Source organism: Pelophylax lessonae (genome assembly GCF_965119305.1).
Source record: "Pelophylax lessonae genome assembly, chromosome: 11".
Classification (NCBI taxonomy): domain Eukaryota; kingdom Metazoa; phylum Chordata; class Amphibia; order Anura; family Ranidae; genus Pelophylax; species Pelophylax lessonae.
The window spans coordinates 125645286-125659723 of record NC_138778.1 but is presented as its reverse complement, the minus strand read 5'-3'; the positions used below and the strand labels follow the sequence as shown (position 1 = coordinate 125659723).

The 14438-nt window shown below is 43.7% G+C and overlaps 1 protein-coding gene across 1 annotated transcript in view; it reads right to left on the bottom strand.

Moving 5' to 3' along the window:
* The window catches only part of DUSP3 (dual specificity phosphatase 3), a 245586-nt gene that overhangs the window by 93071 nt on the left and 138077 nt on the right, over nt 1-14438 (bottom strand). The window contains exon 2 of the mRNA XM_082272738.1: nt 13622-13848. Within this exon, the coding sequence (XP_082128864.1) occupies nt 13622-13848 (227 nt within the window). The remainder of the gene's footprint in view (nt 1-13621; nt 13849-14438) is intronic.

Below are 14438 nucleotides of genomic sequence, written 5' to 3'. Positions count from 1 at the left end.
CAGATGGCACTTCCCAATGCTCTGGTGATGGACTGTCCCTCTGTATCATCACATCCAGTGCAGGGCTAATAGACCCTGCTTTGGTCTTAAAGATGTCAGAACCCTAGATTGCTGAAGCATAGAGGAGAAGAAGCTACAAGGACCGGTCTACCTGCAGGAAGGAGCGGAAGATTAGGTAAACAAATCTTCCTTTTTGTTCCCTTAGACCAGGGGTCTCCAAACTTTCTAAGCAAAGGTCCATTTTACTGTCCTTCATGCTTCAGGGGGGCTAGACTGTAGCCAGTGGGAATAGAAAATGCCTCAGCATCAGTGTCCCATTATCGGTTTTAATGGGAGGAATAGTGCCCCGTGGTTAATATCAGTTGGAAGAATAGTGTAATTGATGTATTGATGGTGTCAGTAGGGAAATGGTGCACCATTATTGGTGTCAGTTGGTGGCATAGTGCCCCAAGAACCAGTTTAAAGGCAACAGTTTGGAGACCACTGCCCTAGACCAAAACAAGCAAAGCCCTAGAGTTGGGCTTTAATTCAGAAATACAATGTAGCAATATTATTGTTACATTGTATTTATTCTTTTTCATTCATCTGTAGATCAAAAGCATCATTTGCAATTAAATTTTGTCAAAGCAACCCTAACTGTGAAAAAAAAAAAAAATAGATAAATAAAACGTGTTCCTATTAAACCCCTTATTCAACTGTATCCATGGTCAAAATTTAAAATTATATATTAATTTCTACATTGGATTTCAATAATTTCTAGCCTACTTCTATCTGAAGTTTGTAAACTCCCTTTGTGAAGATACCGGCACACGTGTGCCACACGTTTCACAAAGCCTGCCTTCTGAACTGCAGAGGCACTTAGAGAAGGCATGTCAGGAGGCTGGGTCAGCATAGGAATCACTGCTTGCATGCAACAAGATACTATGGAAAATTGAGTCCTTAGAAATGGAAAGTAAATAGCAAAGGAAAAGCTGCAAAGCATGCAGGGAATGCAGGAAGTACTTTTTAAATAATAATGTTGCAATGCTTTGCACCAGAATCATACAAACACGACAAATTATAGAATACATTCTTTTTATCTACAGTAACCCTGTTTTTTCATCTAGCACTAATCAAAATTGACAAAATGAGTAATTTAATATGTATTTTTTTTTTTTGTCTATAGATTGCATAGAGAAAAAATTAAAGAACAATATCATAAAAAAAAAATAATAATAATATGTATTGCCTGGCAATGCCTGGGAGCAGTAACATCACCTATAAGCTTACTATGGTCCATCTGCTGTCAGCAATCCCTCCATTCCCCTGCAGCCACCACTGGATGACACAGGGGAGCCGGATCACATGACCAAACTGAAGTGACCTGAAAATAAGTATATACATCTTTCTTACTAATGTTAGTCAGCCTAGGTGTTAGAAGAGGGGAGGGAGAATTTTTAGGATTAGATACAGTCAGGTCCATAAATATTGGGACATCGACACAATTCTAATCTTTTTGGCTCTATACACCACCACAATGGATTTGAAATGAAACAATCAAGATGTGCTTTAACTGCAGACTTTCATCTTTAATTTGAGGGTATTTACATCCGAATCAGGTGAAAGGTGTAGGAATTACAACAGTTTGTATATGTGCCTCCCACTTTTTAAGGGACCAAAAGTAATGGGACAGATTAACAATCATAAATTAAACTTTCACTTTTTAATACTTGTTTGCAAATCCTTTGCAGTCAATTACAGCCTGAAGTCTGGAACGCATAGACATCACCAGACGCTGGGTTTCATCCCTGGTGATGCTCTGCCAGGCCTCTACTGCAACTGTCTTCAGTTCCTGCTTGTTCTTGGGGCATTTTCCCTTCAGTTTTGTCTTCAGCAAGTGAAATGCATGCTCAATCGAATTCAGGTCAGGTGATTGACTTGGCCATTGCATAACATTCCACTTCTTTCCCTTAAAAAACTCTTTGGTTGCTTTCGCAGTATGCTTCGGGTCATTGTCCATCTGCACTGTGGAGCGCCGTCCAATGAGTTCTGAAGCATTTGGCTGAATATAAGCAGATAATATTCTATATATAATATAGAATTCATCCTGCTGCTTTTGTCAGCAGTCACATCATCAATAAATACAAGAGAACCAGTTCCATTGGCAGCCATACATGCCCACACCATAACACTACCACCACCATGCTTCACTGATGAGGTGGTATGCTTTGGATCATGAGCAGTTCCTTTCCTTCTCCATACTCTTCTCTTCCCATCACTCTGGTACAAGTTGATCTTGGTCTCATCGGTCCATAGGATGTTGTTCCAGAACTGTGAAGGCTTTTTTTAGATGTTGTTTGGCAAACTCTAATCTGGCCTTCCTGTTTTTGAGGCTCACCAATGGTTTACATCTTGTGGTGAACCCTCTGTATGGTGAAGTCTTCTCTTGATTGTTGACTTTGACACACATACACCTACCTCCTGGAGAATGTTCTTGATCTGGCCAACTGTTGTGAAGGGTGTTTTCTTCACCAGGGAAAGAATTGTTCAGTCATCCACCACAGTTGTTTTCCGTGGTCTTCTGGGTCTTTTGGTGTTGCGGAGCTCACCGGAGCATTCTTTTTTAACCACTTAAGCCCTGGAAGATTTTACCCCCTTACTGACCAGGGGGTATTTTGGGATTCGGCACTGCGTGACTTTAACGGACAATTGCGCGGTCGTGCGTCGCTGTACCTAAACAAATTTGACGTCCTTTTTTCCCCCATAAATAGAGCTTTCTTTTGGTGGTATTTGATCACCTGTGCAATTTTTTGAACATGCGCTATAATCAAAAAAAGAGCGACAATTTTGCAAAAATAACAATATTTTTCACATTTTTTTATATGATATTCCCCAAAAAAATGTAAAAATCAAAATTTTTTAAAATTTTTGGCCAATTTTTTTCTGCTACCTATGTTTGGTAAAAAACAAAAATCACAATAAGCGTATTTTGATTGGTTTGCGCAAAAGTTATGGCGTTTACTAACTAAGGGAAATATTTTTGTCATTTTTGTTGTTTTTTTTTTTTAACGAGTAATGGCGGCGACCTGCGATTTTTTTTTTCGGGACTGCGACATTGCGGCGGACAGATCGGACCCTTGACTGACATATTTGACACTTTTGGGGTTACCAGTGACATTACTACAGTAATCAGTGCTATACATATGCACTGTTACTGTAAAAATGACACTGGCAGGGAAGGGGTTAACTTTATTGGAGAGGGAGGGGTTAAGTGTGTCCCTAGGGGCGTGCTTCTAACTGTTCAGGGTTGTGGCTGTGTGTGTAACAGCACAGATCAACGGTCCTTCATAGCAGGACCGTTAGATTAGTGCTTTTACACAGGTGTTTACATTAGCCGTCTGCCTTTCTCCCTTCACAGCGGACGATCGCGAGTGACCGGCGGACATCGGGTCCGCCGGTCATACGCACGGAGGTGTCTGTGAACGAGCCGAGGCGTGAGCGTGCCTCCGGCGTCGCGCGCTCGCCCGCTATTGGCTCCCAGGCTAGTGACGTACGTCGCTTTGCCTGACCGTGGCTGACCGCCGCAGTATATGTACTTGCGGCGGTCGGCAACCGGTTAAGGATGTTCCAAACAGTTGATTTGGCCACATCTAATGCTTTTGCTATCTTTCTGATGGGTTTGTTTTGTTTTTTCAGCCTAATGATGGCTTGCTTCTCTCGGAATTCTACTTTAAGTAATGACAAAGTTACTGCTTAAAATTGTGGTTCATGTGTAGTATGCAGGAGAGAGTTAAAGTGGATAAATAGGACTTGCCAAATACTCTTTACATTACAAAAGCATGGCGATGGTGCAGTTACAGCTTTCCAAAAACTGGCAATACCTTGCTAATACAGAGAGCCCTCACCATATCAACTACAACAGTAAAATAAGCACACCATGAATATGATAAAAGTACAATATATTGTAAAGGTCTCAGTAGCAGATCATATGTACAGTATGTATTGCTTAAAGCGGAGTTCCGGGCACAAAATCGACCTAATCGATTTTGTGCCCATCCACTGGATCTTCTTCACCTGAAAAGGAATTGGATAATTAGGTATATTTTTTTTTTTACTCACCTTGTAATTGTAGATAGAAAATACTCACCAATTCTCCACTTCCTCCCGCTGTGCCGCGGCTCCGCCGTCACTTCCTGTCTTGCGCTGATTCATGGGAGCTGAATGTCATCGCTCCCAGGAATCAATGCGACGGCACCGGCCCCGCTCGTCACTTCCGGGGCGACGCCGCATTCCCTGCTAAACAGCTTCTGGGCGCCACACCGGAAGTGACTAGAGGGGCCGGTGCAGGCGCATTCTGGGAGAAGAAGACACGGAAGAGGACACAGAAGAGGATCGCGCCGGCTTCAGCTGCCCACAACAGAGATGGCAACGCTGGAGAAGAAATTTGATAAGTGAGTATTTCTTCTTGCAGGTAAGTGCGAACCGGGACAGATCAGAGGCTAGCCATTGTGGAATGTACTAGCCCTGACTGTCCCGGGGGTATGTTTATTGAAAAAACGTTTTCGTGCCCGGAACTCCGCTTTAAAACAATTTTATGTCCATTTGGAGAGACTCTCTTCATTTCCTGTCCCATAGATGCAATTCGTCGTTGGTAGATTTCTCCTCTACTCCTGTTTGTTGACAACCTTAAAATTTCGGATGTCCTATTACTTTCTGTCTTGGTGACTCAGAATGCAACAAAAAAACCCTTCACTTGGCCAATATTTTGGCTACACATACACTATAATATTATAAGAATAACTGGAGGAAAATCAGGATGTCATGTCCTCAAACTTTGGTGTCTCAAGGTCCCTTTCATTTAGGGAAATCTTATGTATAGAAAAAGAAACATTGATTGCGCTCATTGTCAAAAAACTAACAATAATATGAAACCAATAGACAATCAAGTTAGTGACAGCAGCACTCACTAAACTCCCACATACAGATAAAACACAATAGGCAAAATAATTGTGTTGAGCTATCAAAGTGCTAATACACTAGTAATACAACTCAATGACATAAGAATTTTACAAAAAAAAAAAAAAAATCATAGTGTGAAGATAAATCATTCAAAATTGTCCAAAAATGATCATTTAATAAAGTTCACAGGGCAACATCAGTCCAAATAAAAGGTGATCAGTGCAAGAAAATTCTTAAAATCAATGTGTATATCGCCCCAATCTTCTAATGCAACCATATGCCACTCCACACCCAACTTATAACTGCTTACCATTAGGTAAGACCTCAGATATGGAGGTCTGGCTGCACTTTTTAGGAGACATCATTGCTGGGATGGATGGATGGATGGATGACACACTCCAGGACACAGAATAAGGGCTCCCAGAACACTGTAGAAGAAGCTCAGGGGAATAGAGAGATAAGGAAGGAACTTACTGTGTAGTAGTGTAAAACTTCCCCAATTTATAAAAAAAGAATGCTATTATTACAAGGCAGATAACATCAGGCATGCATATATATTATCACAGTCATCACTCAAGCAGGTGTGATTCAGTCACTGCTGTAGCTCAACCCGACATGTTTGTCCCAATAGGACATCATAGGAGCATAGCGGTGATGATATCCAAGGTATTTTTAAATGCTGGGCCCACGTATATAAAAACGCAGAAAGCTTGCCAGAGCAGGAACTGCAGGTAAGTCACATGGTGCAAAAGCAAGATGGATTTCAAGGCCACTTCATTTTTTTAAATGCTGCATGCACCTTTTTTCTGCGGAAAACGAGGGCATAGCAGCCCATTAAAATCAATGGGCTGCTATGCCTGTGAAAATGTTGGCCGCCAACCCGCATACATGTGAACAAGGCCTAAAGCAATAGTAAAGTAATTTATAAAAAAAAACACTGGTCCTCCTGCAGGTTTAACCACTTCTGGACCGCAAGGATTTGCCCCCTTAATGACCAGGCCATCGGATCAGAGCTGAGCGCCAGGACTAGTCATCAGGTTGGCCAGACACTGCTTGATGGCTTATTTTAGGCCTGGTTTATGGAGTCTGTACTGACTGGCTATATAATAAATGTGCAAAAGTGAACCAAAGTCCTTAAATTCAGCAATGAAATTGAAATGAGGTAGAAATTTACTAATTGAATACCGTGATAATACCGTATATCGTGGCAAAACCTTGATCAATGAATCGCAGCATGGAAATCTGATACATGCCTACATCCCAGCAGGGATCTTTCCTGAAAAGTGCAGCCAGGCCTCCATATCTGAGGTCTTACCTAATGGTAAGCAGTTTGTGAGTTGGGCGTGCACCCGAGTGTGGAGTGGCAAATGGTTACATAAGAAGACTGGGGCAATAAACACATTGATTTTAAGAATTTTCTTGCACCGATCACCTTTTTTTTGGGCCTGATTTTGCACTATGCACTTTATTAAATGATCAACTTTGTAAACTTTTGATGAATTGATGTTCACACGGTGATTTATTTGTAATATTCTTATGTCATTGAGTTGTATTACCAGTTTTCTAGAACTTTGTTTGATATCGCAACACAATTATTTTGCTTATTGTTGAAATTGTATGTATACCTGCTTGCGGAAGCATAATTTGTTTTTGTTTTTCTAGTAGGACTGAGCATGTAGGTAAAGGTGCATAGTGGACTGATGCTGGATGGAGTGAATGTTCTACCTGGTAGAGGCTGCGTTCTGGTGAAGAATTGTGCCCACATGCTCTACTGCCTGTCATGTCATGTACTCTACTGCACCGAGCTTGCAAGCTTTGCATTGAGCAAAAAATGACTTGAAACAAACAGTCAGAAAAACATGTGCTTCTTGTCAACAGTATCAATATAGCAAGATTGTAAATGATGTGGGAATTATATTTAGTCAGACTATAAATGATGTCATTGTTTGACTTTGGATACAAAATTCATTGGCACACAACAGGATTGATGCATTAATGGCAAACAGGAGTTCCACTTTGAAATTGGATTTTCTCTTAGCTTAGTGAATGTGAGGAAAATTCACTTTGCAACGAATACCCAATCACATGCAAGGAAAATAAAAAAATAAAAATCCCAGAAGCCGACTTATCAGTGGAAATGCGTCGGAGGGAGCCAGCCGTGCTGCTATATGTCCCGGATCGCACTGCAGGCGACCGTGACTATACTGAGTGTATGCTGTATATCGTTTTGGATTTTGTAAGTGACTTTCGACTTTATTTTAACAATACATTTTGGAGGTAATGCACTATTAGTCCCTTCTTCTCTTTGGTTTGATCTCCCTGGTGGCATCCTCACCCCTGGAAGCCTATAGATCCCCCTCACTGGGAAGCTGACAATTGATCCATTCCAGTTGTGATTCCATTCCATCTAGCTAGCCATTTGGATTCTTGGATACCACAGTATATGCTTCCATCTCTCTCAAATGTGGTAAGAGTCCACTCACATCACCGGGTGTCATCACAAAATTGTATTTTTGTTTCAAGTCACATCTTTGGATTGTTTTCTGGGAAGAGGTCAATTCACCTACCCTTCATCACTTCCTAACACCCATCATTCATCAGTTGGTTTTCCTGCATTAATTTTGGATTACTTTCTTCTGGATGTAAAAGACTTTATTTCAAGTTGTTGATTCACTTTTGATTTCACTTATATGGACAGTTTTGTTCTCTTGTTTTTTATTAGTGCACTTTTGTAATGTATTCTATATGGTACATATTTTTATTTTTTTTTTTAACCAAACAGTTCTTTATTGAACAAAAAAGTGCAAATAACAGTAACAGGGTAATGCAGTAATCCACAAATAATTAGCCAAGCAGTGACCAGAACAACAGGGTATGAGTATCAGAAGGACATATTTGCGAGTACATACACATGAAAGTAACCCGGACAAGTATCAATGGCATGGAACAACTACATGACAGCGTGAGGACCGAGGAACACTGTAAATGGCCTGCGGACCAGGGAACTATGTAGGGGAGGGGGACGGGGCACAGGGTCCAACACACGTCTCCGGGGCCTGGGTCCACCTGTCCCATATCTTAGTAAATTTTGTGGGGCATCCAGGATGAGTATACAGAAGCTTCTTGTACGGAATAGTGGCATTAACTTCCCTTAGCCAGTCATGAAAAGTAGGAGGTCTATCTCGCATCCAACTCCTCACAATCAGCTTTCGGGCAGAGAACAGGACCTCATGTAGAAAGATAGTGGTAAACTTATTCATGCTGGTGTCAGGAAATATTCCCAATAGACACGGTTTGGGGAACAGTCAGAGAGGAGAGCCCATGGTGTCATGAAGGAATTTAACTATCTGTGCCCAGTAGCCCTGAACCTCTGGGCAGCTCCACAACAAGTGATAAAAAGTTCCCCGCTCCCGTTTACACATAGGGCAGGTGTCTGAGGTGTCACGTCTGTATTTGGCTGTCAGGATGGGGGTAAGATACGCACGATGAAGGATATATATTTGCGTAAGACGGTCGGACAATTTAGGGGAAGCCAGTTTACAAGTATCCAGGGCGTCGCTCCACTCGTCATCTTCCAGATCTCCCACATCCTCCTCCCATCTAGCCTTAGGGACATAAGCAAGGACCGTGGACGCCGGCTCGTGCAACATAGTATATAAAATCGAAATGAGGTAACTAGGGTCCGAGCAGCTAACCACTTCCAGCACAGGAACTAGAGGAAGGGCAGGCAGAGGTTGAGGGAATTGTGTCTGGAAAGCGTGTCTCAGTTGAAGGTATCGATAATGCATATGGGGGGGAAGATGGAACCTGTTGGAGAGGGACTCAAAGTTCCTAATATTACCATTTGTGAGGAGATGAGAAAAGAATATGATTCCGTGTCGAACCCATACATGCACATCTGGTATAGTCTGGAACTCAGGAAGGGAGGCATTACACCACAAGGGGGTGTATTCGTGAAGGTCCAGGAGGGCCAGCTTGCTCGAGACCACGTCCCACAGCCTCCGATAGTGATACAACATTGAAGTTCTGCTGTCCCTGTTATCCGCCCCTCGTATACCCGAGACAATGAGAGATAGTGGATCTGTGAGTGCATGGGTCCGAGACGGTGCAAGGAGCACTAGGAATCTATCCCTATCAGAGGAATTAAAATGGAAAAAATGAGACATCTGCGCTGCAATATAGTATAAATTAAAATCAGGGAGAGCCATTCCCCCTAGATTGGTAGCATTCTTCAGTTTCCGCCAGGACAACTTGTGCCTGGAGGAACCCCAGACAAACGGTTTAAGAATAGATTCCAATTGAAGAAAATACCGGAGTGGGAGATATATCAGGGAATGCCACAAGACATAGAGCAGTTTTGGGAGTAACACCATCTTTATCAGATTGATGTGTCCCATGACCCCCAATGGCAGTCTAGCCCAAGTCTGAGTCCGTGTTTATGGTGTTCCATGGTAAGGAGAGGTAGTAAGTTGTCTGGGACATAATCAGACGCTCTCTTCCTGACTTGAACTCCCAAGTATTTAATGCGGTCCACCCTACACAAGGGGAACTCAAGGCTGTGGGGGACCGACGAGATATCGTCAATGGGCAGGATTTGGGACTTATCCCAGTTAATTTTTAAGCCCGAGAATTGGCCATAGCGGACAATCAGGGACAGCGCTGTATGGAGAGAGGCCTCTGGGTCCGCAAGAAACAGCAGTGTGTCGTCCGCGTACATGCTAATCTTCTCCTCCAAGGGCCCTACGCGTAGGCCACCTATATCCGGGTGGGTCCTAATAGCAATGGCCAGGGGTTCCGCCACTAAAGCGTATAACAGTGGGGACAACGGACAACCCTGCCGTGTCCCTCTGCTAAGAGGGAAGACATCAGATGTCCAGCCGTTGGCCAACACCCTGGCCACCGGGGCCTGGTACAGAACCTGCACCCAGCGGACAAAATGCGGGCCAAAGCCAAACCCCTCCAGGCATCTCCAAAGAAACCTCCACTCAACGGAGTCGAAAGCTTTGGCGGTGTCTAAGGACACCACCACTCTGGCTCCCACATTATCGTGCGTGGCCTGTAAATTCATAAATAGCCTTTTCAAATTGAGGGAAGTTTTCCTGCCGGGTATAAAGCCCGACTGGTCAGTGTGGATCAGAGAGAGGATGACCTTGTTAACCCGAATGGATAAGAGTTTTGCCAACATTTTCACGTCCACCTGGAGAAGGGATATGGGTCTATAGGACTCTGGACGTTGCGGATCCTTACCGGGCTTAGGTATTAGAACCACCAGAGCCTCTCTCATGGATGGGGGCAGAGTAGAGGTCTCAAAAATATCTGTAAATAACGCCAACAAGCGTGGGGCCAAGTCTTCAGCATATGCTGAATAGAATTCTATTGGGAGGCAGTCTAGGCCGGGTGATTTGGCTCTCGAGAATTGCGATATGGCCTCCACGATCTCCTCCACTGTAAGCGGGGCCTCAAAAGACTCCACCTGCTCGGCCGACAATTGGGGGAGTTCTATAGAGGCCAAAAAAGCATTCATTAGAGGGTCATCCGCCGGGGCCACGGAAGTGTAAAGATCCTGAAAAAACACCCTGAACAAATCAGCTACCTGCTTAGGATCAGCGGTCAAAGAACCCTGTGGCGAGCACAACTTAATCACCACCGGGGGCCTATCTTCGCAATGCACCAGATAAGCCAAGAGCTTACCAGCTCGCTTCCCGTGCTCAAACAGTTTCTGCTTCTGGAAAAATAACTTCCTACGAGCCCTTTCGTATTCCATCTGTGCTACCACTCTAGTTACTAGCTTAAGCTGCGCGGCTCCCTCCGGCGTTGGAGCCGCCTGGAAGGCCTGCTCTGCCGCAGCCAAATTGCGCAGAGCGCCATTATAGCTCTTCAAAGATTCAGTCTTGATCTTATTGATTGCATGTGTTAAATGGGATCTGACATGTAGCTTAAACGTTTCCCAGACCACTGACGGGGAGGCAGAATGTTCATTCTCCGCAAAAAACTGTCTCCAGACCGACGACACATCCGCCTCCTCAGGAAGAAGCCCGAGCCAATGTGGGTTAAGCCTCCACGCTGGGGGGGGGACCGTCACGGCCAAAACTAATCCTCACCCAGTAGGGACAGTGATCCGACAAACCCCGAGCCGAGAATCCAGCGTCCAACAGGCGTGGGAGGAGGGAAGGGGAGACCAGGATAAAATCTATGCGAGACATGGACTGACGAGCAGAGGAGTAACAGGAGTAGGCCAGCTCATCAGGGTATTTAGCTCTCCAGGTGTCAAATAGGTTAAATTCCGTCAACAGTCTAGCAAATCTAGTCGAGGTGGGTAAGGGAGATGACGGGGGCACCGTATGAAGTCTGTCCAAACTGGGATTCAGGGTATTATTAAAATCCCCCAACCAGAATACTGGTATGTGGGGGTTTAAAATCATGAAATCCAGGCCCTCCATAAGGATAGTGGATGAAAATGGGGGGGCACATAATACGCCATAATACGCCTATACGTTTGTGTTTCTTTCTGTGATGCTGTACGTAGGAAGGGTTCCCCGTACAGCATCACAGAAAGAAACACAAAATCTACCCTGAGGGTCTACTAGGGATCCCCGGAGCTCAAAATGTACAGTCTTGGCCACGAGTATAGCCACACCCTGCGAATGGGAAGTGAACATGGAATGGAACGTCCAGCCGATCCACGGGCGATGGAGTGCCATCTGAAGTCTGCCCTCTAGGTGGGTCTCCACCAGCACCACCACATCTGCACGCTGGCTTTTAAGAAAGTTAAACACTGCCGAGCGTTTAATCCTGTCGCCCAGGCCCCGGACGTTCCATGTTAGAAATTTAAGGTGGGCCATTGATTGCCAGTAGCAGCAAGCTGCGCAGGAGCTCCGGGGGTCCCGTTTCCCCCACAATAATAAGAGTCACAATGCGTGTTAAGGGAGTAGCCTCGGTCAGGCACAGAGACAGTTGTTCCATAAGTACTGCAAATAGCCGTATAAAACTTAACAGGGTAAACAATACACATTCCCACAGATACTGATCATTTGTGAACAATAAAGAAAACAGTTCCCCCCACCCCGCCCTGCACCAACCCAAACATGTGAGGGCATTCAAATCCCATATCCAACCACAACAGAATCCGGACCTGCAAAACTTAAGAAAATAAGGACCATAATAAAAAAACCCCGCCCAAAAAAGAGGGGAAAAACAGGTCCAGCATCTGGCCCAGGAAAACAACAGCCTGAGCATATGCCCCCACCGTCCACACAGACAATGGAGAAGTGGTTGGTGCGCAGCTCTGCCTAACACAGAGCCCTCGGGCGAAACTTCGCTGGGTAGCAAAGGCACAATCGTAGGAAAGCTAGAAAACAAGGTAAGGAGTACCAAAAGTAAGGGAAGAGGAAGAAAAAAGGAAGAGGGGAGAAGAAAGCCAGAAGCAGTGAAAAGGAAAAAAAAAGGGGAAAGGACAAGGGTAGAGAAAAGGGGTTCGGTAAGAGAGAAGAAGAAGAAGAAAAGAGGACTAGGGCCCACCGGCCAAAAAACCCACGGGCAGCAGTAATCAAAAGCACACATGGAGCCATAGGAGGAAATAGAGGGGAAGGTAGATAGAGATTACGATCACCGAGGCAAAAGAAGGAGGGGAGAAAGAGACAAAAGAAAGAGAGAAGTAAATTCAAACATTTAAGGATATCAAGGCACATAGGAGAATAGCGTGGTCCTCCTCCAGACCAGGGGATGGTTCGTGGACCGGGCAGGATAAAAGTGAGGGAGTTTAAGGCAGCACAGGAGCAGTCATAGTCACCTTCCAGACAAGGGTATAGGATGCACAACCCGGAAAGGGAGCTGCCAGGTGAGAGAAATTGCCAACGAGCCGGTCACCGGCGGGTAGTAGAAAAGAGGCAGGGGGGAGTTCAGTTCCGAGTGTCCAGGCGTTCCAGCCACGATATGGCAGCCTCAGGGTCGTCAAAAAAATGAACTCTGTCTCCCCCCTCCACTCGCGGACGAGCCGGGAACAACATAGCATATTTTATGTTCTTGACACGTAGTCTAGGTTTGGCTTCAAGAAAGGTCTTGCGCTTTTTCTGCACTTCGGCCGAAAAGTCGGGGAATATCGCAATCCGTCCATTTCCAAAAGGGATATTGCCCTTTTCCCTGTTTAATCGCAGGATGGTGTCTTTATCTCTATAGTTCAACTATGGTACATATTTTTAACAGTATCAATATAGCAAGATTGTAAATGATGTGGGAATTATATTTGGTCAGACTATAAATGATGTCATTGTTTGACTTTGGATACAGAATTCATTGGCACACAACAGGATTGATGCATTAACAACAGGCTTTTCACTTTGAAATTGGATTTTCTCTTAGCTTAGTGAATGTGAGGAAAATTCACTTTGCAAAGAATACCCAATCACATGCGAGGAAAAAAAAAAAAAAAAGTATTTTTGCACATGACTGGGCGATGGAAACCAGCAGAGCTTCACCTCATTTACTAAGAGGGCCCTCTTAATCCTCTTATATTTAATTGTATTGTAACTGTATTGTCTCCCTTTTATATTGTAAAGTGCTGCGTAAACTTTTGGCACTATATAAATCCTGAATAATAATAATAATAATAAGCGAAGGAAAAGTAACAATGAAGTATACAGTATGGCAGATGCAAATTACAACTTTAATCTCTAGGGGTACTCACCATCTTTTTGTGACAATGCTTTATCAATGAAGTCTGAGGCTTCTTCAAAGTAAGAGCTGAGGTCAAATGTTGGTCTGTCATTAGCTGGAATACCATGGTAGGTAATGCCTGTTCCTTCATAAAAAGCAGGATTTGTGTTTACATGCATGAAGGAATTCCCTTCTGCAGCATTTAGGATGTGAGTGATTCCAAGGCGTTGTAATCTCATTATGTTCTGGGCAATAAACCTGAAAGACAAAATGTTTCTACATTTAAAAACATCAGGCTTTAAACCCAGTTACAAACAATGCAGAATGCATCTTTATGAGCCAGACACAAAATAGGTACCGTATTTGTAATACCCTCAGATTCAACTCTGCAGCAATAGATAATGGCTATAGTGACCAATTAACCACTTAAAGACCAAAATAAATAAATAAAAAGTCCAGTATATCATAGTTTGTAGACGCTATAACTTTTGAGCAAACCAATCAATATATGCTTACTGTATTGGGATCTTTTTTTACCAAAAATATGTAGCAAAATACATTTTGTCTAAATTTATGAAGAAATTCGATTTTTTACAATTTTTATTGGATATGTTTATAGCAGAAAGAAAAAAAATTGTATTTTTTTTTTCAAAAGTGTCAGTCTTTTTTTATAGTGCAAGAAAAAACAAAAACAGTGGTGATTAACCACTTCCCGACCGCTGCACGACTATTTACTGCAGCAGTCAGCCCCTCACAGGCAGAGCGATGTAGTACTACATCGCTAGCCTGTGAGGGTCTAGGGAGCGAGCGCACGCCCCCGGAGGCTCGCTCCCGCTCCCGAGTGGTCA